Here is a 22364-nt window from a genome sequence, read left to right as displayed (position 1 = left end):
CCTCCTTTCTCTGTTTGCACTTTTGTTCGTCATACACACCACACGCTTTCGCTTACACTATTCACATTAACACGCGCTATACAGGTAGCAATATATACAATTTAATAATGCGTGCTCTCGCCGGAAAGGTACAAAAGGTAGGGAGTATCATTGAGCGTATTCGGATGGAAACGAAGCTTCCCTTCCTTGTACAAAGTGCGCGCAGAAAGTTGGGGCCCTTGGTTCGCTGTTCCCCCATCGCGACCCTGTGTATTGGTTTGGTCGGCATTAAAATGCTTCCAACCACCGCCGACACTCGCACCAATCATTGCAGGGACAATGGCCAACAAATCCTGCGGATGCACATTCTTCTCCCGCATACGCCGCTTGCTGCTCTTCATCACCAAATTACTCGCACGCAGTCGTCCACCACGAATACGGGAAAATGCGCCCAGTTTCTCAGCCAGTCGTCCCACAGCAGGCTCGTTCCAATCGTTGTAATACTCTGGAGAAAGTTTCATGGTCTGTGCTTCTGGAGACTCGACAGGCAGTGCGTTTGGATCCGGCATCAGATGCAATCGAATCAAGAAATCCTCAATGGGCTGCGTAGGACAAAGCCTGGTGAGCACACCAAGCGGCCAAGAAACAAAGCCAGCAACAATAGAGATACCCCAGTCGCGTCCGTTGAGCTCAGTAACGCTAAACGCTTGTCCTCCTTTAAACATGATCAAAACCTGAGCACCAATCTCAATCGCGATGATGAGGACAAACCAGAGATTATTACGGATGCCTTGGAAAATATTCAAATTGCGGTCCAAGCGGCGCGCATTGACTTCGTTGAAAAGTTGGCACCAAACAAATACATTAAAAATCAGCGCGCCAAGGTGGATATTATTTTGCAATTCATGTGCGGCATCCTCACTGCTCATATTCAGGATATCGCTGCCTCTGAAATTCAGGACAAAGACAAGGATAATTTGAAAAATAGACTGCACGGCAATCTGTTTCCACATGTCGGTTGTTACTAGTGGCGTGGTAGTCTTGTCTGGTTTTCTGTCCAATGAAGTGTCGTCTGGGGGATCCGTTGCCAATGCCAGAGCGGCAAGTGTGTCCATAATCAAGTTGAGCCAGAGAAGTTGTACTGCGGTGAGCACCGAAGTCTCTTGCTCGCTCGCCACAGCAGAAACAAAAGTGACAACCACAGCGACAATGTTGACAGTGATTTGGAACTGCAAAAACTTGCGGACCGAGTCGTTCACACAGCGACCCCACTTGATGGCGTCGACAATACTGCTAAAGTTGTCGTCCAACAAAATAATATCGCTTGCTTCTTTTGCAACTTCGGATCCAGCAAGGCCCATGGAAAAGCCGACGTGTGCAGACTTCAAAGCAGGCCCGTCATTGGTACCATCTCCGGTGACTGCAACAACTTCTCCCATACGTTTTAATTTATCGATCAGCTTCTTCTTGTCGTCGGGACTTGATCGTGCCAGTACCTGCAAGTTAGGCACTATCTGCGTCAAATCTTCATCACTCAGCTGTCGGAACATGGGTCCTTCAATGACAACACCTCCTGGTTTGTAGATGCCGCACTGTACTGCAATGGAGCAAGCTGTGATCAGATTATCACCAGTGCACATCTTGACTTGAACGCCAGCCCTGGTACAAGCGCGCACGGCTTCTTTTACGCCAGGCCGCAACGGATCTTCAATGGCAAAGATACCAAGCATGGTGAGGTCGCTAGCTATCGACTCGTAATCGACTTCGTCTCCTTCCAGCATACTGGCGCCAGGCGGTGGCCAACTGTCAAAATTGCGATAGCACATGCTAATGGTGCGCAGCGATTGCGATGCAAAGTCGTGAATTGTTGTTTCCAGTGTGCTTCGCATCGCTTCATCCATTGGCAGCGTAGGGATTTGATCGCTATGGCTTTCGCCCGCTTTCGCTACCACACACGCTGTACTGCGTTGGAGAAGTACTTCACTGGCTCCTTTAGTGTAAAACCGATAGCCATTGTCCGTTTTTACAACAACACCCATTGCTTTCCTGCGTGATGCAAAGGGAATGATCTGGATTATATCAGCCTGCTCGCGTATGCTTTCAAAGTCGCCCCATTGCAGGTTTTGGACCATGCTCAGCATTGCTATTTCCGTCTTGGACCCAATGAACATGGTGTCTTCTTCGCGCGGAAGATCGTGGGGGGCCTTGCCAAACATGGCAGTGAGCCAAGGAAACAAGGACTTTTCTTTTTCCGATTCAACAACCACCTCTTCTTTGTTTTCTGGAATGAATGCGGTAGAATTGATGCAAATAGAATTCGTCAGCATGTCGCGGATGGGCGGCGACAAGTCTGAGGTCAAGTTTTCCAGCGACACTACATTATCACTCAGTTGCGCATGCACTTCCATCTTCACGCTGTCCATGAATTCGAATCCTGCGCCGATGCAGCCAGCGACTACATGCATCTTGTTTTGTGTCAATGTACCGGTCTTGTCCGTGCAAATGCAAGTTGCGTTCGCCATCGTCTCACAAGAGCTAAGGACGCGCACTAACAAGTTTCGATTAGACATGCGGCGCGTTGCAAAAGCCAAAGCCAGCGTCACTGCAAGGGGAAGACCTTCGGGAACAGCGACGACAATAATGGTGACAGAAATAATGAGGATGTTGATAAACTTCTCGCCATAATGCTTTCCAATATCACTGGTAATAGAGTTTTCCCGTCCGAGGTGCACAAAGAACTTGATCATCAATGCAGTGAACAAGAGCACACCTGCGGCAGTGCCAAGCTTGGCAATCAGCTCCGCCATTCTGTTGAGCTTCGCCTGCAGTGGCGTATTCTCCGGCGCGGCACGTAAGGAGAGCATAAGCTTTCCGTAAAAGGTAAGAGGGCCAACGGCAGTGACAACGTATTCTCCAATGCCTTCGTTCACCTTGGAGCCAGAAATCATAAAACAACTCTTGTGCTTTGTCGATGCTTCCTGACTTGCCAAATCCTCCATGTAGTCATCGTACGACACCTTTGCGATCATGTCAGACTCTCCCGTGACACTCGACTCGTCACACTTTACATTGTAACCTTTCAGGACCACACCGTCAAAGTCGACCATGTCTCCGGGCTCGACATAGATGATATCACCCACGAGAACGTCGTGAATATCGATAAGCGTCTTGTTTCCGTTGCGCAAAACACTGACATCTCGCGTATCTTTTTTGGCGTCCAACGCCCGAAATTGCCTTTCTTTTTGCCAGTCATTCAAGGAGCCAACCAAATCGACAATCACTACAGCGACCATAATCGCGACACCTTCAACCCAATCGACACTGGGTTTCTGACAGTCGTCAAAGCCAGGCGGGGGATTCAAACATGGAATACGTTCTTTCGGGCGCGGGATGTCCTGGTATAGACCGAGCGCGAGTGAAACAATTGCAGCGACGATCAGCAATATCAACACTTTATCCTGCAAGGCCAGCCACATGAGCATGGGTAGGCTCTTTGACTTGCGTTGTGGCAGATTATTGGAACCGTATACGCGGCGGCGTTCGTCCAGCATCGTGCCCTCGCACTTATCCGTGCAAAGACCCATGTTCGGATCCGTTTCTAAGCCTTTCATCAAGCCTGCGGTGCCGCCCATGTTGTGCAGACGATCGATATCTTCTGGGTCAATCAAAGAGCACAATTCACTGGAAGAAAAGAGAAATGGCGCAGGGTCCATGGAAAGACGCTCCTTGATTTCCTTTTCAAACGCCATCCTTTCCACCCTGTCAGTGTCACCTTTTAAATACTCTTTTGTGGTGCTTATAAAGCCCTTGAGCCCAGTTCGTGGTCCCTCATCCTCGTCGTCTTCCTGCTCGGGCACAACACTTGCTTTCTTCTGGCTCATGGGGCACGACTGATTCGTATCAATAGACTTATGCGGCCCATGCCCGACATCCGTCTCAACAGTGAGCAAGTCACCATTCGCCCAATGCTCATCTCCAATATGTGTTTGAGAAGGCTGCACTACGTCTTGTGCACAAAACGTATTGGGTTGCGCTGCTGTCACATTCTGTACAAAGACAGGCGGGGCGCCCCAATGCCCTTCTGGGATACCATTAGATTCCTCAGCCTCAATGGCAGACTGCATGTGTAATATATCAGCGCTTGGGAAATAGTCACTGGTGCGAGCGCATATGTCGTGAACAAGTAATTATTTGCAGTCGTGGTGGCAACACTGGTCCGTTTGTTGCGACTCATTCCGCATACCAACACGTGATATTCGCGGCGCCTCGGACGGCCCAATGCACAGCCCTAATGCCGCGGCCTCTAAATATATGAAAACTTGCATTCCAATGACAAGATTGGACCGCTGTGCGCAGCTAGAGCCCCCAACTACGGAGAATACCTATTTATTAGTATAATGACGGGGCACAGGAATGCACGTACCAAGCCAGCCTCTCCCACCCCATTCAGCCCATTGGTGGAGGTGCTGAGACGCTTGATGTGCCAAGAACACAGGGCCCGGGGTATTGGCGATGCGCTCTAACAACTGCGCCGCCTGTAAATAGCTCATATCAAGCTGTGCAGCCAATGTTAATTCTGGCATTAGATGCATATCCAACGGCCGTACCTGCAGTGCCATACGCCGCGCCAAGACGGGTGCGAAGCGCATACCATTCGGGCTATGCGATGTCAGGATACTAATGCTTAAAGACGTACACCGTGTTTGCCGGATATGCCCGCAGCATTGCATGCCAAGTCTGCCATATGCGTTGCACGTTTCGTTAGAGGAAATGGGTTGGGGATATTCGCCGTTACGGCTGGCAATTTAAACTGCTCGCACAGCCGCGATGCGAACGGGCCAAGGCACACGTTTCCCAGCGGCAGGCTGGATACAAGCGCCAGCATCTAGTTTTAGCACTCTCGGATAAACGTACAGGAAGCAAGTGGGGCTGTACAATAGTGCTGTAGGAGAGCCGATCAGAGAGCAGATGCACGGCGCTATCGAACGCGGCCTGGCACGGAATGCGCTCGGCCTTTGCGTCCCTCACTGCTTTGTCCGTGAAATTCGAGACCGTGCTGGCCCATGCTTCGTCATCCCACGCTTGAAATAGACGTCTAGGCGCCGAGGTCGGCGCCGTGTCAGGGCCAGGAAACAGGATGGCGAGTACACGGTCGAGATCCTTGGGCTGCTGTGATGTTGCACTGGACATCGGATTCGATTCTATGGCCTTGCGTACGGCAGCCAATGTAAAACCATACTCGGGCACTAAGGGTAATGCAGATTGCAAGACTCTATCCACAGCGACGCGGCCTGCCATGGTGCGAAAAGTGGCAGCGGTTTTTGTGGAGGTGGGCTACTGAGGCAGAGTCCAAATATGCACGACGCCGTCGTCGCCCGCACTGGCCAGCATGAACGGTGCTTCCTCGGCGTCATTGCCAGGCTCGCTGTTTTTATGTACAGGCGCCCATGCCACGCAGTTAATATCGGCATTGTCGTGGCCGTTTTCAACACAAGCGGCAAGGCGGACCTGGGGTACATGTACATCGCCTCCCTGAAATCAGCGCGTCACTGCATACGTACAATGTAAAACACATTAATCTTTCCGTCAGCGCCTGTGCTAGCCAGTTTTCCAAAGCGCTGTGCAGTATCACGCGAATCCCCAGTCGTCCAGCTCAAGCTGTAGATCGTACGGCTATGATGTCCATTGATGCAGCGCGTCTCAAGCCATTTGTCCCCAGCGCGACCTGGAATTTTCCCCTCTGGCTCCAGGCTTCTCTTTGCGCATTCTTCTGCACTGAATCGGCTCCATATCCGGATTGTGTTGTCATCTGACCCGGACGCAAGGAACTGACCACACGGAGAAAAGGCGATCGACCAAATGGTCGAGCTATGGCCCGCTAATGTCGAGTAGCAAAACCAGTCTTCAGAAGGATCGTCAATGTAGAGTTTTATGGTATCGTCATAGGAGCATGATGCCAAAAGCTGACGCGTCAGGTTCCAAACGTGCACATACTTCTTCATGCGGATGCCATGCAACTGCCTTGACATCTTGCGAGTGTTCCATCATCACGCTCAGGCACTCAAACTCAGAGTCGGGCTGTACTAGGCGGGTCAGCCTGATAAACCAACAAACCTTCCCAAATCCAGACGCTCTTGTCGCGACTGCAGCTCGCAAGCAGACTCCCATTGTGGCTGAAAGCCACGCCTTTGCATTCGCTGTCATGTCCTTCCAATGTTCCCGAACACTCCCATTCCGGCTCGTCAGATGCATTTGTGTTCAATATCTCCTGCGGCGTCCGCTCCCAAATTCCAATGGAGCAGTCGAAGGAGGCCGTCGCCAAAATGTCCCCGCTTGGCGACCATGCGACTTGGCGCACCGTACGCTTGTGTCCTGTGGGAATCACGTCCTGCAGCGTAAATAGCATTTGCTTCTCGCTTGTCACTACCGAGGGCAGCTCCTGGTAGGCATGTAGCCGAACATCGCGATCTGTCGAGCACGTTGCTAAGAGTTTATATTTCGGGTTCCACGCAAGAGACCATGCCGTCTCGGCATGTCCTAGTATGAGATATCGTGTATTAAATTCAACATACCTTGCAGGGACGTGACGCGCACAAGCGGTGTCGGCTCCGTCATGGCAAGCCAGTTAGTTGCTACACGTCATGTGCCTGGTAATTAATCCACCGCTGCAACCTAATTCCCAAACCGTGGCCGCATGTCGAAGGGTATGTTGGGTATTCGCTCTGCTACTTTATAGAATTACACATTCGTTGGATTCTTTACGGGACCGCTGCCGGTGCCCCACCACCGCATAGTCTCTTCGCGAAAATAGTCCAAGTCGTCCTCGTTCATATCGCTCGTTGTCTCCCAGTCTTGATCGAATTCCAACTGCATCGCAGTCACAGACTCCTCACCTTGATGCATTTTCAAGGCATGAAGAAATGTCATAGGAGGTAGTTTCCAGCTATTCTCACGCAGCCGTTTGTGCTGCAGTCAGCATGTTTTTTTAGCGATACATACTCTTTCGCGATCCTCTTCGATACGGCGAAGAATGTCGGAGCGGGATATATTTGCAGCCTCTTTCATATCTCCTGCTTGTGCCTTCCTACGCACGCTGCCAATGTTAGCTTTAAAGAAACTACGTGCCTTGCTGCGCGCTCTTCTACTCCGTGAAGCACAGAGGATACGAGTTCGGGGTCAAATGTTCTTCGTAAGCGCCAAGACGTGAGGATCTTTTCTGTTAGCGCGATCAGAAAACTTGCTTACTTGTCGTGTGCTTGCCACATTCAGCACTGCATCCAAATTGTCGGAAGGAACAACCATTTTGGCGATGTCAGGGAGCGCGTCTTGCGCTAGTGCTTTGTAGGCTGCAACTTGTGGTGCCTTGGTCTGGAAATCATCGGTAAACAGCGAGTTTAGCATAAATAATATGTTGATGCGCGTGTTTCCAGGAGCCTGGAGTCAGTGAAATGGCTCCACAACATACTTTGAAACATTCGGTCATGACGCAGTCCCATATATCGTCTGCACATTTGTGGGCGTATTGGAGCGCGAACGCAATCGTCTTTTGAATGGAATGCTCACTCGCATTCAACGTCTTGACGAGCGCCAGGAACTCCATTCGTATTTGGAACGGGTCCATGGTCGGTCGGTCGAGCAAAACGTGTCGTCGGCACGAGTGGAGTTGTGGACGCAATTTTTTTCCCACTTTCTAGCCTTGCTCGTCGCCACCAATGACCCCCGCTGCTGAGCCTGCGCTGCGTGGCTCGCTCGAAGAGGCGACTCAGCAATACGATGCTATAAAGGCGCAGCTCAAAGAAGGTCTTGCGAACAAGTCTAAAGTCGACAAAGATCTAGTTGACTTGGAATCGCAGATCTACTTGTACGAGGGCTCGTACTTGAACAACACAGCACACAGCGGCGGCAACGTGATCCGTGGCTTTGACACTTATATGAAGTCGAGCATCACCGGGATGGCTACAGGCCGTAATTCAAGTACACCGGCGCCATCGAATGAGGACAGGATATTCAGCACGAGTAGTGCTACCTATCAGCGTAGCATTGCGCTGAAAATGAATACACCGGCTACCGAGGACAAAGAAGCGGGTCAATCAGTTGGGTACAAGCTGAAACGGAAGGCAGACGACAGTGCGCGTAACTAATGCTTTATGTGAAAGTGCAATTTATTGTATTTCTTAATGTACTATAATCGTAAAAACTTTGTCAGTTTCTGCAACAAGTTATGTTTGTAGAGCATGGTAAAATTACAGCAATTCACAAAGAAGGCATTTAGAGCATGCGCAGCACGAGCGATGCTACTACTGCCAGGAGAGAGCCGTAAAGTGACAAGATAGGAGAAGGTCCATGAGGCGCTGCATTTTGCGGAATACCGCGCTCATCTTCACCAGGCTTAAGCACGCTAGGACCACTAGCATCTAGACCACGTCCATTGTAGTCCATAAGAAAGAGACTTTGAACACCTGCAGTCGACAGAATGATACCAGCAGCATTGTGCGCCACTCCATCAACGACAGCCGCAGAAATAATTTTCGGCATCTTGCCAGGCGTAGGGTTGCCAGGGAGGTAAGGAAGCACTAGGTTGACCCAATTGTGCATACGGTCAACATGGTCGTGGCCCTGAACCATAGCGGAGCACGACGTATCGCCCGCACTACTGTCATCAGAGCCAACGAGGTACGTGGTTTTACGCGTCAAATAGCGATTAAGGATGTCCTTTTGCGTGTCGACAGAACGGTTAAAGTATGCAGGAAGTTTGCCGCTCAAACCATATTTATAGTCATCGTACCCAGAACACTTTTCCGGATTTGGAACAGGGCGGCTGCTGTTCAAATACATAAACGATGCCGGACTAGCAACCCAATAGTTGATCCTGTCGTCATTTTCCGTGTCTTTGCGGAAGGTAATGTAACGACCCACAGTTTGGCCACCCATACTAAAACCTGCCATGACAATCATTTTCAAGTTGGGAAACCTTCCCTTGTCGCTAAAATATTTTGAGTAGGCATCCAAAGCGTCGAGACTCGCAAGAAGGGGGCCATCACTCTCCGCTCTCTTGTCGGACAAGCCCACCAAGTTGCGCTTCCCTTTCTTTGTAGAATGCGCTTTGGTACTTGCGGATTTCATAGAGCGACTGCTCTGTCTGGAAGCCTTGTGCGCTTTATCCACAGCCCTGCTCGTAAAGTTGTACGACGGGTTGCTCAAGTTTCCATCGGCATCAAAAACTGGATAAATGGCATCGGCAACATCACCCCAGCCATTCTGGTTCCAAATAAGCGCATGGCTATTACTGACACCATCCGAATCCACTGGGTATGCACCTTGGTCCTCAATCGAGAAGAACATGGGGGCAACCACGAGAATTTCGTCAAGGTTAATATCTTTGCTTGCCTTGGCAGCTTTGGTAGCGGACATATTGGCATACATCCATTGGTTCCATGCGTCACGGTATTCGCCATGAAGCTGGATAACAACGCGCTTAATCTTGCTGGCATCGTACTTCTCATTGATGTAGGTGGTGATAACCGCCTTTTGCTTGCCTACCACGAACGTCTCATTGTCAATCTTAGCTCCTGGGAGAGGAGGCAGCTCAGGCCAGCCTTTCAAAAATTGAGACCGGCCATCGGGACCGGGAAATATACCAGGATCTTCGATGGAACCAGCGCCCGAATTTGAACCACGGCGTCCGAGAAAGTTATGCATCTCAAACCCATCCGTTGGGACTACAGATCCCGTTACTTGCGAAAAGATGCAAATACCGGCTAGCAGTTTCAGTGCTGAGTTTACACTGAGCATGGTAGTAGTATAATGGAGGGGATGTAGATGGTACAGTGTAAGGTCCAGTCGGTAATTCATATGCATCTTGCCTGGCTTGGGCAGCTGCACACAGCCACTCGCATAAGCAGATTGCCTAGAACTTCTTCTAAGAACGTGCATGCCGAACCACTTTTTACAAATTTTTGCCGTGCTTACTAACTTTAGATTAATAATTGCCCATTGTCTGCATGTGGTTTTTTTTATGCCCAGCCGCATGTTGGCGAAACGTCTTTGAAGTCGGCGCGATGGCGGACGGCAAGCAAACAACAATGGATAATGTGGCGCCACCATCATCCACTGCGAGCGTTGGTGCTGCAGGAATAAAGCATGGGAGCACTATATTTGTTACCAGACTGCCTTATACAGTTACCAATACCGACTTGTCTACGTTTTTCAGCGATGTCGGGCCGCTGCGTCGTGCATTTGTTGTGACAGACCGCGAAACGAAAAAGTCCAAAGGTGTGGGGTATGTGACATATGCGGATGCGGAAGATGCGAAAAATGCTTTGGACAAATTTCAAGGCGCCAGCATCGACGGGTCGCGTCGTCATATCCAACTTGAATGGCCGGACGCTCGTACATCCACGGACGGAGCTCGTGAATCAAAACCCAAAGTACGGACAAGTTCGCTAGTGAAACTTGGGGACCGTGACTCTAACGCGATGCGCACAATCGTGATCTCGGGACTATCGCGATGTTCGCCGCAAGCAGATACCAAATCTATATATAAGCGGGCCCGTAAACTGGGCGACGTGGACAATGTTGCGTTTGCCGAGAAGAATGGCGTTCCATCTACCGATGTTGCCTACGTACAGTTCCGTACTCCGAATCATGCCATGGCAGCCGTGGGTAAACTGCATGCGCATCAGTTCAAGGGAGCACAGCTCAGTGTGGAGTTAAAAAAGCGTCTTGACGGCGCTATGCGACGCGAGCAGCATATGCGACCGGAGAAGCTCGAAAAGGAAAAGATGCTTAAAGAAAGAATCGAGGAGTTCAATGGGAGTGCATGGGATACCGCGCATCAAATGCCGTCTATGAACAGGGACAGCCGCCTTATTGTGCGAAACCTTCCATTTGATATCTCTTTGGACGATCTGCGGGCAATTTTTTTGCCGTATGGCGCGATTTATGACATCACAATGCCGACATCGCAAAAGAGCGAGTCTAGTCCGGAGCGTGGTAGGGGCTTTGCTTTTATTTGGTATGTGTCGCGTACCGGCGCTTCTCGTGCGATTGACGCTATCAATGGTTTGTCTTTAAGGCACGGAGCTGCTGAGCAGGCTTTATTAAAAAAAGCAGCTGGGAAGAAGGGTCGTGATGCGGCTAAGGAACAACTCGACAAGGTACGGAAAAATGCACAGCCAGCAAGGCCTGTCGCAGTGGATTGGTCCTTGTCGCAAAAAGATTATCTTGCAATAGAAAAAGAAGCGGACGATGCAGCGCAGCTCGAGCCCAAGGGTTCCAAAACCCGTAAGCGATCTCGTGAAGATGAAGATGAGGATGAGGGGGAAGAGGAAAAAGAGGATGAGGAGGACCATGAAAGCGACGATGAAGAGGATCACGACGAAAATGACTCTAGTGACGGTGACGATTTAAGCAAAGACGGCCAGGAGGATGCGAGTGAAGCAGACAAACCACAAAAGCCTACAATGGCATCTACAGACACTGGAACGATTCTCTTCGTTCGCAATCTCCCTTATCAAGCAACCGAAGAGGAGCTCAAAGAATTGTTTCGTAGGTTCGGTCCTCTACGCTACGCACGAATCGCAATGGACCCACAAACAAAGCGGAGCCGTGGAACTGGCTTTGTTTGCTTCTGGAAGCGCGAATCAGCAGACTCCGCTTTGCACAGTGCGGATATCGTGTACAGAGAGACGGCAGTAAGCGACCCTATTTCCAAAATTCCCCAAACAAATCCATTCTCTACTCCATCCGTGCTTACAGCCGATCCATCTGCGCCGTTGGTCTCCAACTTTACACTTCACGGACGTGTACTGAATGTAGTTCGCGCTGTGACGCGTGAGACAGCCACCGAGCTCGAGACAGCCTCGCGCAAGACACGCGAGAAGAACGACAACCGTAATACGTGGCTTCTGCGCGAGGGTGTACCATTCCCCAACACGCCTCTCATGAAAATGCTTTCTGAAAAGGAGACAGAGAAAAGACAGCAGGCATTTTCGATCCGTCGCGCTCAGCTCGGCGCCAACCCCTCGCTTCATGTGTCAAAGACGCGTTTAGCAGTGCACCAGCTTCCCCTGTTTGTCACGGATAAGATGCTGAAACGATTGGCTCTACACGCTTTGCGCGCGTTTACCGACCAAGTCAGGTCTGGCGTGCGTGCAGACCTTACCAAAGATGAGAAAGAGGATCATTCACAAAGCCCCAACATTAAACCGTCCCAGCTAAATGCGCCCGGAAAGCGGCCGCCGCCCTCACTGGTGATCCAGTCTAAAGTTGTGCGCCAAAATGAGCGAGTGGATCCTATTTCTGGGCAAGGCCGTTCTCGTGGCTATGGCTTTTTAGAAATGCGTACATTTGTCCACGCGCTAAAAGCGCTGCGTTGGATGAATGGGAACAAAGATGTCATTGGCCTTTTGATGCAGTGGTACCAAGAAGACCTCATTGCCCAAGTCGCTGCATTGAAAAATGCAAACACATCTGAGGATCAGACACGTATGAAACGCATGACGAGTACGATACAAGATTTGGAGCAAGAAGGAGTCAAGGCTGTGAAGAGTGAATTACGCGGTATGCTTCGCGTTGAATTTTCTATTGAAAACATCACTACAGTCCGAAAGCGCACCCTGCGTCAGCAGCAAGCGCGTGAGAAAAGTGTTGCAAAGCGACAGCGTACCGACGCGCCTGACAACGACGCAGCATCTGACGAGAAAGAGGATAGACACAAACGCATCACCGATACCAAGGCCCGTGTTAAGGCTGTACAAAACGCGGATCAGGAATCCAAGAGCCGTTTGCTGGGCTCCCTGATTGGAAAAAAGCGCAATGAGCGCAAACGGAAGCACACGCCTACATAATGTACTTAGCGCGCGCACACGTCCCCCGATTTTGCTTGGCAGCCATATTTGGTGCGGTTTGTTGCCGTTGCCGTGGCTTATCTACCATTTGCTTATTGGCCTGCTGGTTTGGTGGCACTATTTTCTTATCTATCCTCCACATGATTGGCTCCTTTTTAGTCGAACAACGAAACCTGAAAAGGCTAGTGTCGCAGAAATATTGTCAGTCGACTAATTCCTTTTTATCCGATCTGTTCGACCTCATTGAATCGCGGCTCTTGACACTTCCGTTTTTCCTTCCTACCACAATGTCACGAGTAGGAAACACGAAACATCTGGATGTTTTGCTTAAGGAATTGGGTTCGAAGAGCAACCCTCTTATCAAGCTGATTAAAGAGGGTGGTGCTGCGTCGGCTCCCGAGCACAAGGTCGAGAACACGACTGGCTACAAGCAAACTGTCAACCCTGAGAAAAAGGCACAGTCCAGCAAGGTCGAGCAAATTTTAGAAAGCTCTGGTTTCATTCCCAAGGAGACACTTGCGAACGAAATTACATGGTTTTACGAGAAGCTCGGCATTGACGATACTTACTTTTCTTCCGAGACTGCAGAGACGATCGCAAGTCACATACTTTCTCTGTACGGTGCCAAGATCTCTGAATTTAACAGGAAAACTGATCAGCTTCGCATCGATTTGCAGCGCAAATCGGCGGACAGTGCAGTTTTTATTCACTCGAGCTTTGCTGGTCGTCCCAATGCACGTGGCCCTCAGTGGGAGCGCATTGTGGACGTGGAGTATTTGAACAATGCGACTGTGGACAATGCTCACCGTCTTGAGACATACCGCTCCACCGGTCCGAACCCCACGGACGAGCCGGAAAAGTTGCGCGTGTACTTTTTGCACCACTGCGAGTTTCCCCAGCCAATTCCCGCGCCTGATTCGCCGGAATTTAAAGATATCCGCGCCGTGTCTGACAGGACGTTTTTGGCCAAGGCCAGCGAGGAGACGCTCAACATTTACCAGGGAATTATGAACCAGTGTCTTAATCGCAAAGGTCCCGTGGTGCAGTCGTTTGAGGTGTCGGGCACCAAGGAGTGCCGCATCGTCATTGGGTACTGCATTGGCTCTACTTCCAACTTTTTCAGCGCACTTTCCGATCTTTACCACTACTATGGCCTCTTTTCTTCGCGCAAATATGTCGAATTCTTTAGCAATGGCGTTTGCATTATGAACATTCACCTGAACCCTCTTCCCAACACGGACGCACCTCCGATTGAACAGAGCGTGTACCAAATTGCGAGGGAGGTGTCGCTCATCTATGTTCTTCCCGACAACCCTTTTCTTGGCGGCAATGGGTCTTCGCAGAACTATGCCGTGCAGGAGGCTGCGTACGCCTACTGCGGTTGGATCTTTGCGCAGCACTTTTGCGACCGCTTGGGCCCTGTATTTGAGAATTTGCGCAATGTGCTTAACAGTGCTGTGCCCGAGGAAGGCGCTGTGCTCAATGACATTAAGCTGCGTTTCCGCCAAGAGACCTTTACGCGCCAGTTCATTTTTGACGTGATTCAAACCTTCCCCAACATTGTCCGCCTCTTGTACCTCCGCTTTGCGTTGGTGCACTACCCGGTGGGCGACAAGGCTGACAACTTGCGTACCCGTCGTGACGAGATCCTCTCTGCAGACGATCTGAAGAACTACATTTTAAAGTCGGCTAGCACGTCGTACCAACGCCTTGTCCTGCTCACTTTGGTGCAGTTTAACGAGGTTATTCTGAAGACCAACTTTTTCACGCCCACCAAGTGTGCGTTGAGCTTCCGTCTGGACCCAAGCTTTTTGCCCGTGTCCGAGTACCCCATCAAACCCTATGGTGTCTTTATGGTTGTTGGCAACGACTTCCATGGTTTCCATGTGCGCAATGCAGACACTGCCCGCGGTGGTATTCGTATCGTGCGCAGCAGGAACAAGGAAAACTACCTTATTAATCAGCGCACCCTCTTTAACGAGAACTACAACTTGGCGCGCACGCAACATCTCAAAAACAAGGATATTCCCGAGGGCGGCTCCAAAGGTACCATTTTGCCCAACATTGGCGCCAACTTCCGCTCGTGCTTTGAAAAGTATGTCGACTCGCTCATCGACCTGCTCCTTCCAGGCGTCACGCCCGGCATCAAGGAGCCCATTGTCGACCTCTTTGGCAAGCCCGAGATTCTCTTCCTCGGCCCCGACGAGAACACGGCCGACTTTATGGACTGGGGTGCGGAGCACGCTCGCTCCCGCGGCGCGCCGTGGTGGAAGTCGTTTACCACAGGCAAGCCTGCGGCCACGCTTGGTGGTATTCCGCATGACAAGTACGGCATGACGACTCTTTCTGTTCGTGAGTACATTGAAGGTATTATTCGCAAGCTCGGCCTCAAAGAGGAGGAGGTTACCAAGGTGCAGACCGGTGGTCCCGCCGGCGATCTTGGCTCGAACGAAATTCTTTTGTCCAAGGACAAGACAATTGCCATGGTCGATGGCTCTGGTGTTGTATACGACCCTGCGGGTCTTAACCGCGATGAGCTGCACCGTCTCGCGACCGAGCGTTTGCGTGTAATGAACTTTGACCCCTCAAAGCTTACCAAGGACGGCTACCGTGTGCTTGTTGAAGAGCGCGATGTGAAGCTGCCCTCTGGCGAAATTGTATCGGACGGCATTGCCTTCCGAGACAATGCACACTTTAGGTTTGAGGCCGACTTTTTCGTGCCCTGCGGCGGTCGCCCTGAGGCTGTCAACATTGCAAACGTGGCCGACTTGGTGAACGAGGACAAAAGCCCCAAGTACAAGTACATTGTGGAAGGCGCAAACCTTTTTATTACCAAGGAGGCGCGTCTTGAGCTGGAAAAGCATGGCGTAATCTTGTACCCCGACGCGAGTGCGAACAAGGGTGGTGTAACGTCGAGCAGCAAGGAAGTTTTGGCCGGCCTCTCGTTTGAAGACGAGGAGTTTATTGCCAACATGCTCTACCACGACGGCAAGCCTACCGACTTTTACAATGCCTACGTCCAAGACATTATGGCCATTGTCCGCCGCAATGCGCGCGACGAATTTGAGGCTATCTGGAAGGAGGCGAATAAGACGGGCAAGTACAGCTCGGTAATCTCTGGCGAGCTCTCCATGTCTGCCACTCAACTTTCGGACGAGATCGCCGCTACCAACCTGTTTGACCGCGATCACTTGCGCAAGCTTGTGCTCCAAGATGTGTTCCCCAAAACGCTCTTGGACAAGGTTGGCATGGACGTGCTCGTGGACCGTGTTCCTCGTTCCTATTTGCGCAGCGCTTTTGCCGCGCAGCTCTCTGCCAACTTTACCTACGCCATGGGCCCGCTCGCCTCTCGCGTCGACTTTTTCAATTACATTGAGGAGCTTTTTAACAAGCCGTTGTAATTGCCGTAGCTGCATGTCTTTCCATGAACCTCTTGCACGCTGGCCCTTGCGGCCGAATCAGAACCGACTGGGCCGTCGGCCTCCGCGGATTGGCTACAGTGGATGATTAAGCGTATTCCATCCAGCGGAGCCGACGCCTCACTTAAGGCGTACTCTATTGTTTGTGCGGTGCACCTGGCATTCCCCTAGCTACACTAGCTGTTGTTTAGCAGCCTCCTCCTATATGCGCGTTAGGTTGCGTCAACCACCGTTCACTATTATGCTACGTTCTTATTCGCTCCTGAAACATTCTGCCCATCTGGCGAGGGCCGTGCAACCGCTTGCCACACCTCGCCGCGTTGCTCTTCGCTTGCAAAGCACAGCGGCGTCAACAACGGTGCAGGATGCACCCGACTCGTTTGCCACAGGCACGAACGGGCACTATGCGGACGAGATGTACCGTCATTGGAAGGAGGATCCCTCCTCGGTGCACGTTAGCTGGGATGCGTACTTCAAGGGTCTGGAAGAAGGCCTGCCCAGTGACCAGGCGTTCAACCCAGTTCCCTCGTCGCTTGCTCCAGGATCTGCTGTGATCGAGGACATGCCTACGCAAAAGGTCGACGATTACCTCAAGCTGCAGCTGCTTGTCCGTGCGTATCAAGTACAGGGCCACGCAACGGCCCAGATCGATCCGCTCAACATCATCAATGTGGATCGCGAGAAGCACATCCCCAAAGAGCTCAGTCCGGCATACTACGGATGGTCCGATGCCGAGCTGGACAAGGAGATGCAGCTGGGCCCTGGTCTCTTGCCCAACTACCTTAAGAAAGGCATCAAGAAGCTCACCATTCGCGAGGTGATCAACGAATGCCGCAATATTTACTGTGGCTCTATTGGGTTCCAATACGTCCACGTTCCCTCCCGCACCTCCTGTGACTGGCTGCGTGAGCGGATCGAGGTGCCGGTGCAGTATAAGTACAGCACGGAAGACAAGCGCCGTGTGCTTGACCGTCTTACCTGGTCTGACTCGCTCGAACGTTTCATCGCTTCCAAGTACCCCAACGAGAAGCGCTTTGGTCTTGAGGGTGGCGAATCGCTCATTCCCGGTCTCAAAGGCCTTATTGACCGATCCGTCGAGTATGGCGTGCGCAATGTCACGATCGGTATGCCGCACCGTGGCCGTATAAACGTTCTTGGCAACGTTATTCGCCGTCCTATTGAAGGCATTCTTCATCAGTTTGCTGACAACACGAATGAAGAGGGCGGTGGTGACGTCAAGTACCATCTCGGCGCTAACTATGTGCGTCCGACGCCCAGTGGTCATAAAGTGGCGCTTTCCCTTGTTGCGAATCCCTCGCATTTGGAAGCGGAGGACCCCGTTGTTTTGGGCAAGACCCGTGCTTTGCAGCAGTTCTCCAATGACAAGCAACATCAGCAGAGTATGGCGTTGCTGATGCACGGTGATGCCGCATTTGCTGGCCAAGGTGTTGTATACGAGACGATGGGTATGTACAATCTGCCCAATTTCGCCACCGGTGGTACCATCCACATTATCGTGAACAACCAGATTGGGTTTACTACCGACCCGCGCTTTGCACGCTCCACACCGTATCCATCTGACATTGCCAAGGCAATTGACGCGCCCATTTTCCACGTCAACGGCGACGATGTCGAAGCTGTCGCTTTTGTGTGCGATTTGGCTGCCGACTGGCGCGCCAAGTTCGGGAAGGACGTTGTGATTGATTTGGTCTGCTACCGCCGCCATGGCCACAATGAAATGGACCAGCCCTCCTTTACGCAGCCGCGCATGTACGACGCGATCAACAAGCAGGTTTCGACCCTGACCAGGTACGCGGAAAAGCTGGTCGAGGAGGGCAGCTTCAGCCAAAAGGAGATTGATGATCACATGAAATGGGTCTGGGGCATGCTCGAGGAGGCATACGAGAAGAGCAAGACGTACGAGCCCGAGGAGCAACAGTGGCTTTCGAGCGCATGGGTGGGCTTCCCTTCCCCTCGCGAGCTTTCGGAAAAGATTCTGGACCAGCACGACACGAGCGTTCAACGCGACATGCTCGAATACGTGGGCAATAGCTCGGCCAGTTATCCCGAGGACTTTACGGTCCATCGCAACCTCGCTCGTATCCTTAAAAATCGCCGTAAGTCGGTCGAGAGCGGGAAGGACATCGACATGAGCACGGCCGAAGCACTTGCGTTTGGTACGCTCGCCATGGAGGGCATTATGGTGCGTGTCTCGGGTCAGGATGTCGAGCGCGGCACATTTTCCCAGCGCCACGCTGTGCTGCACGACCAAAAGACGGAGGAGACATTCACGCCGCTGGCTAACCTCTCTCCGGACCAGGCCGAGTTTCAGATTTGCAACAGCTCGCTCTCCGAGTTTGGCGCGCTTGGCTTCGAGCTGGGCTTTTCCCTCGTGGACCCCAACAACCTCACCATGTGGGAGGCCCAGTTTGGTGACTTTGCCAACAATGCGCAGTGCATCATCGACCAATTCATTGCTTCTGGCGAGCGCAAATGGCTGCAGCGTACCGGTCTGGTGATGAATTTGCCGCACGGATACGACGGCCAAGGTCCCGAGCACTCGAGCGCACGCCTCGAGCGCTTCTTGGCCCTCTGCGACGATCATCCTTACAAGTTCCCTGCGCCGCACGAGCTTGCGCGCCAGCACCAGGATGCAAACATGGCCGTTGTATACGCGACGACGCCCGCCAATGTATTCCACGTTCTGCGTCGCCAAGTCCACCGCGATTTCCGCAAGCCGCTGATTCACTTGTTTAGCAAGTCGCTCCTGCGTCATCCCGAGGCGCGGTCCAGTATCGAAGACTTCTTGCCGGGCAGCTCTTTCCAGCGTTTCATTCCCGATCCGCACCACAGCGAAGGCAAAGATGCGCTTGTGGAGCCCGACCAGATCAAGCGTCAAATCTTCTGTATTGGCCAGGCTTACTATGCGCTGCTTAACTACCGCCGTGAGCACGATATCAAGGATGTTGCCATTTCGCGTATTGAGCAGGTATCGCCGCTCGACTATGAATCCATTGTCAAGGCGATGGACAAGTACCCCAACTCGGATTTGATGTTTGCACAGGAAGAGCCGTTGAACAACGGCGCTTGGTTCTACCTTGATCCTCGTCTGCGCTTGGCCGCGAAACAGACAGAGCATCACAAGGATAAAGGGTTTATGGTATCTTCTCGACCCCCCTCGAGCTCTGTCGCGACAGGTCACAAGGGTGCGCACTTGGCTGAGCTGCATGCTTACCTGCACGGTGCGTTCGATATGGACCAAAAACCGTTCTAGCTGTAACCCTTCGGCCCGTAGTTACAAAGAATTATCTCTATATGTGTGCAGAACATGGGGAACGATGCAATTGGATTGCTAACCAATAATTATACACTATAGCTTGCACACCCTTATCAGGCCGCTGTGGGGTGGGCTGTGCCGTTCGCAGTTTGGCTTTGCGATTGTCCTTTCTCGTCATTGTTATCATGCTTGGTGCCGTAGAATGCAGAAGGAACTGTTGTTAGCCGCATAGGTACATACTGATAATCACTGCCAACAGCGCAATGATGCCAAAAATGATAATGAGGCGCATCTTCATGTCTTTCCACCACATGCGCTTGCGCACGCGGTTGGCACCACGACGGAATCCTTGGGCAGATACAGACAAATTATCTAAGCAAGGTGAGCATTAGCTTGTACATACCGGTCTTGTCCTGAAGGCTGTCCAAGTTCTCGCCACGTTCATTTACTTTGTTGATGTTGTCGCGCATCACTCCAACGGTCTCGTCAATCTGTGCCTGGATCTGCGCCGTACGCGAATTTCCGGCGACACCAGATCCACCCGAGGGATTCGACGATGCCGCGCCGGATGGAATGTACGGGTCGTAGTGTGTGTTCTCAGACATGGCCGTGCTCACGACGTGCGATCCGAGCGCGGCCCTAGTGGCAACAGTAATTACTAAACCAACCGCGCCACGCCGCAGTTATTGCCACGTGGACACAGGAAAGAACTGTAAAATACACGTGATTTCAGACTTTACAGCATCTTCGCAGCAGGCGCTTGCACCTTACGACGACCTCGTCTTTGATCAAGGATGGTACGTTGACCACCGTTTCTGGGCGCAAAGGCTTTTGTCGCCTTGGTAGACTGCGGGGAAAGTGTGCAGGGCGCAGTGTGCGATTGCATTTGCACACTGTATGCTTTTCCCGATGACAATCGTCACCGCGCCCGGATACAATCTTGCTGAATCCATATACTGACACTCTTTAGCACGGTTACGCCTTTGACGATACCAAGATCTCTGAGAAGACCGCTCGCTCGAGCGGTCACTACCTCCGTGTCCACTACAAAAACACCCGCGAGACCGCCGCTGCTGTCAGCGGTATGAACCTCCAGAAGGCATTTATTTTCCTCGACAACGTCGCCGAGAAGAGGCAGATTGTTCCTTTCCGTCGCCACAATGGTGGTGTTGGCCGTCACGCACAGGCCAAGGAGTTTAAGACCACTCAGGGTCGCTGGCCCGTCAAGTCGGTCAAGTTCCTCCGTGACCTTCTCAAGAACGCCGAGTCGAATGCCGAGGCTAAGGGTCTCGATGTTGAGTCCGCCAAGATTCTTAACATCGTTGTGCAGCAGGCACCCAGGACTTTCCGCCGTACCTACCGGGCGCACGGTCGCATCAACCCTTACAAGAGCTCCCCGTGTCATGTTGAGATTCACCTGTCTGAGCCCACAGCCGAGGTTTCTAAGGCTGTTTCTGCCGTTGAGCCCCGCTTGAACAGGCGTCAGCTCGCCAAGAAGCGCGTCGCCGCTTCCCGTGCTATCGCTCCTGCGCAGTCTGCCTAAGTGCGATACTGTAGTGTACATCTGATACGGCCTACCGTGTGTTCTGCGCGCGCACAACCGACAGAGTCTATTCAGGCTCACTCTTTCTTGGCCACTGTTTGATGACGTAGTTCTTTTCGCTCTAGCGTCGTAGAACTGTTTGTAGCAGTTCGCCAAAAATGATTTGCAATAGACACGTGGCCATCGCTGCTTTCTGCACCCATGGTACTGCACGGCGCGCTTGCACTGTACCAAACGAGCCCCGTCTCATTGCCGTACTTTGAGACGAATGGCCATTTTCCAAACAAGCTGATCTTTGTAGCTGGCTTGACCGACACGATCGGTGTGGTTCCGTACCTTGGTCGTTTGGCGCATGCACTCGAAAAGCTCGAGTACTCGCTGGTGCAGCCGGTGAAAGGGTCTGATCTGGGTGGGTTTGGTCTTTCCTCGCTAGAAGGCGATGCGCAAGAACTTGCTGCCATGGTGGAACATTTGCTTGTGCGTCGTGAGAATCAGGCTACAGGAAAGATAGTGCTGATGGGGCATTCTACCGGCTGCCAGGATGTCGTGGCGTTCCTGTCCAAGGACCGTAGCCAGTTCCAGAATGGCGAAGGGAAGCAGCTTGTGGTACATGGTGGCATTTTGCAGGCACCCGTGTCTGACCGCGAATATTTCACGGCGTCCTCCTCCTCCACGCCGCTCCGCGACAGCGAGAAGCTAATCGGCGAGGGTAAAAGTGATGCATTGCTTCCGCGCAGCGACGCTGTAACAAAGCCGCGTAGCATCCATGGGCGCGGTCCTGGCAATGCAGATGCCGTGCTCAAGCCAGCCTACACTGCGTACCGCTTCCACTCTTTGAATGGCAAAGGCGGCGACGACGACTACTTTAGCAGCGATCTCACTGACGACCAGATCCGCAGTGCTCTGCAGCCTGCATTGTCGCGTGCGCCACTGCTGATGCTTATGGGCGAGAATGAGTGCGTGTAGATGCGCTACTAACGCCAGCGAATATGTACCGCCCTCGGTGGACAAAGTCCAGCTCGTAAAGCGCTGGAGCGACGTGCTCCAAAGCGATCCTGTACACACCATGTTCATCCCCTGCGCCAACCATAAGGTCGATGACGAGGGCGCACAGGAAAACGTATGCGAGGCCGTGCTCTATTTCCTAGGCACCCTCCCTAGTTCATAGCGTGCGCACGTACCCACAAGTGGAGTTCACGTGCGCGTACAAAAACACCTTGTGGAGTAGCGCCGCGCTGCATGCCGCGCAAGAAAAGCAAGAAGCCAAAATGGAGCGCGTACCAGGCATTTTTGCGCTC

General features: G+C 52.0%; 11 protein-coding genes across 11 annotated transcripts; 6 read left to right on the top strand and 5 right to left on the bottom strand.

Annotated features, from left to right (window-relative positions):
• Positions 1–101: 101 nt before the first annotated feature.
• Positions 102–5277, bottom strand: PMC1 (P-type Ca(2+) transporter; the record flags this gene model as incomplete). Its single annotated transcript, XM_056207814.1, has 4 exons — positions 102–4134; positions 4264–4282; positions 4587–4638; positions 4894–5277. The coding sequence occupies 4 exons, from the start codon at positions 5275–5277 to the stop codon at positions 102–104; spliced, it is 4488 nt and encodes a 1495-aa protein (XP_056063789.1).
• Positions 5278–5313: 36 nt separating this feature from the next.
• Positions 5314–6594, bottom strand: CIA1 (Cytosolic iron-sulfur protein assembly protein; the record flags this gene model as incomplete). The annotated part of the gene is made up of 6 exons (XM_056207813.1): positions 5314–5511; positions 5541–5577; positions 5612–5652; positions 5974–6062; positions 6094–6516; positions 6552–6594. 6 exons carry the CDS (start codon positions 6592–6594, stop codon positions 5314–5316), a joined length of 831 nt encoding a protein of 276 aa, XP_056063788.1.
• Positions 6595–6717: 123 nt separating this feature from the next.
• On the bottom strand, positions 6718–7600 carry MVES1_002994 (uncharacterized protein; the record flags this gene model as incomplete). The annotated part of the gene is made up of 4 exons (XM_056207812.1): positions 6718–6945; positions 6979–7059; positions 7225–7413; positions 7445–7600. The coding sequence occupies 4 exons, from the start codon at positions 7598–7600 to the stop codon at positions 6718–6720; spliced, it is 654 nt and encodes a 217-aa protein (XP_056063787.1).
• Positions 7601–7691: 91 nt separating this feature from the next.
• EAF6 (chromatin modification- protein eaf6) lies at positions 7692–8120 on the top strand (the record flags this gene model as incomplete). The annotated part of the gene is made up of 1 exon (XM_056207811.1): positions 7692–8120. The coding sequence occupies one exon, from the start codon at positions 7692–7694 to the stop codon at positions 8118–8120; it is 429 nt and encodes a 142-aa protein (XP_056063786.1).
• Positions 8121–8247: 127 nt separating this feature from the next.
• MVES1_002992 (uncharacterized protein) lies at positions 8248–9771 on the bottom strand (the record flags this gene model as incomplete). The annotated part of the gene is made up of 1 exon (XM_056207810.1): positions 8248–9771. One exon carries the CDS (start codon positions 9769–9771, stop codon positions 8248–8250), a length of 1524 nt encoding a protein of 507 aa, XP_056063785.1.
• A 266-nt stretch (positions 9772–10037) lies between these two features.
• Positions 10038–12827, top strand: NOP4 (RNA recognition motif-containing protein; the record flags this gene model as incomplete). Its single annotated transcript, XM_056207809.1, has 1 exon — positions 10038–12827. One exon carries the CDS (start codon positions 10038–10040, stop codon positions 12825–12827), a length of 2790 nt encoding a protein of 929 aa, XP_056063784.1.
• Positions 12828–13114: 287 nt separating this feature from the next.
• On the top strand, positions 13115–16228 carry GDH2 (glutamate dehydrogenase; the record flags this gene model as incomplete). The annotated part of the gene is made up of 1 exon (XM_056207808.1): positions 13115–16228. The coding sequence occupies one exon, from the start codon at positions 13115–13117 to the stop codon at positions 16226–16228; it is 3114 nt and encodes a 1037-aa protein (XP_056063783.1).
• Positions 16229–16487: 259 nt separating this feature from the next.
• Positions 16488–19520, top strand: KGD1 (oxoglutarate dehydrogenase (succinyl-transferring); the record flags this gene model as incomplete). Its single annotated transcript, XM_056207807.1, has 1 exon — positions 16488–19520. One exon carries the CDS (start codon positions 16488–16490, stop codon positions 19518–19520), a length of 3033 nt encoding a protein of 1010 aa, XP_056063782.1.
• A 223-nt stretch (positions 19521–19743) lies between these two features.
• On the bottom strand, positions 19744–20128 carry snc1 (synaptobrevin; the record flags this gene model as incomplete). The annotated part of the gene is made up of 2 exons (XM_056207806.1): positions 19744–19871; positions 19927–20128. The coding sequence occupies 2 exons, from the start codon at positions 20126–20128 to the stop codon at positions 19744–19746; spliced, it is 330 nt and encodes a 109-aa protein (XP_056063781.1).
• Positions 20129–20317: 189 nt separating this feature from the next.
• Positions 20318–21066, top strand: RPL17B (60S ribosomal protein L17B; the record flags this gene model as incomplete). Its single annotated transcript, XM_056207805.1, has 2 exons — positions 20318–20320; positions 20494–21066. 2 exons carry the CDS (start codon positions 20318–20320, stop codon positions 21064–21066), a joined length of 576 nt encoding a protein of 191 aa, XP_056063780.1.
• A 201-nt stretch (positions 21067–21267) lies between these two features.
• MVES1_002986 (uncharacterized protein) lies at positions 21268–22234 on the top strand (the record flags this gene model as incomplete). The annotated part of the gene is made up of 2 exons (XM_056207804.1): positions 21268–22022; positions 22051–22234. 2 exons carry the CDS (start codon positions 21268–21270, stop codon positions 22232–22234), a joined length of 939 nt encoding a protein of 312 aa, XP_056063779.1.
• Positions 22235–22364: the final 130 nt, after the last annotated feature.

Source organism: Malassezia vespertilionis, chromosome 6, assembly GCF_029542925.1.
Source record: "Malassezia vespertilionis chromosome 6, complete sequence".
Classification (NCBI taxonomy): domain Eukaryota; kingdom Fungi; phylum Basidiomycota; class Malasseziomycetes; order Malasseziales; family Malasseziaceae; genus Malassezia; species Malassezia vespertilionis.
The sequence above is the reverse complement of the archived record's forward strand: the minus strand, read 5'-3'. Positions and strand labels throughout refer to the sequence as shown.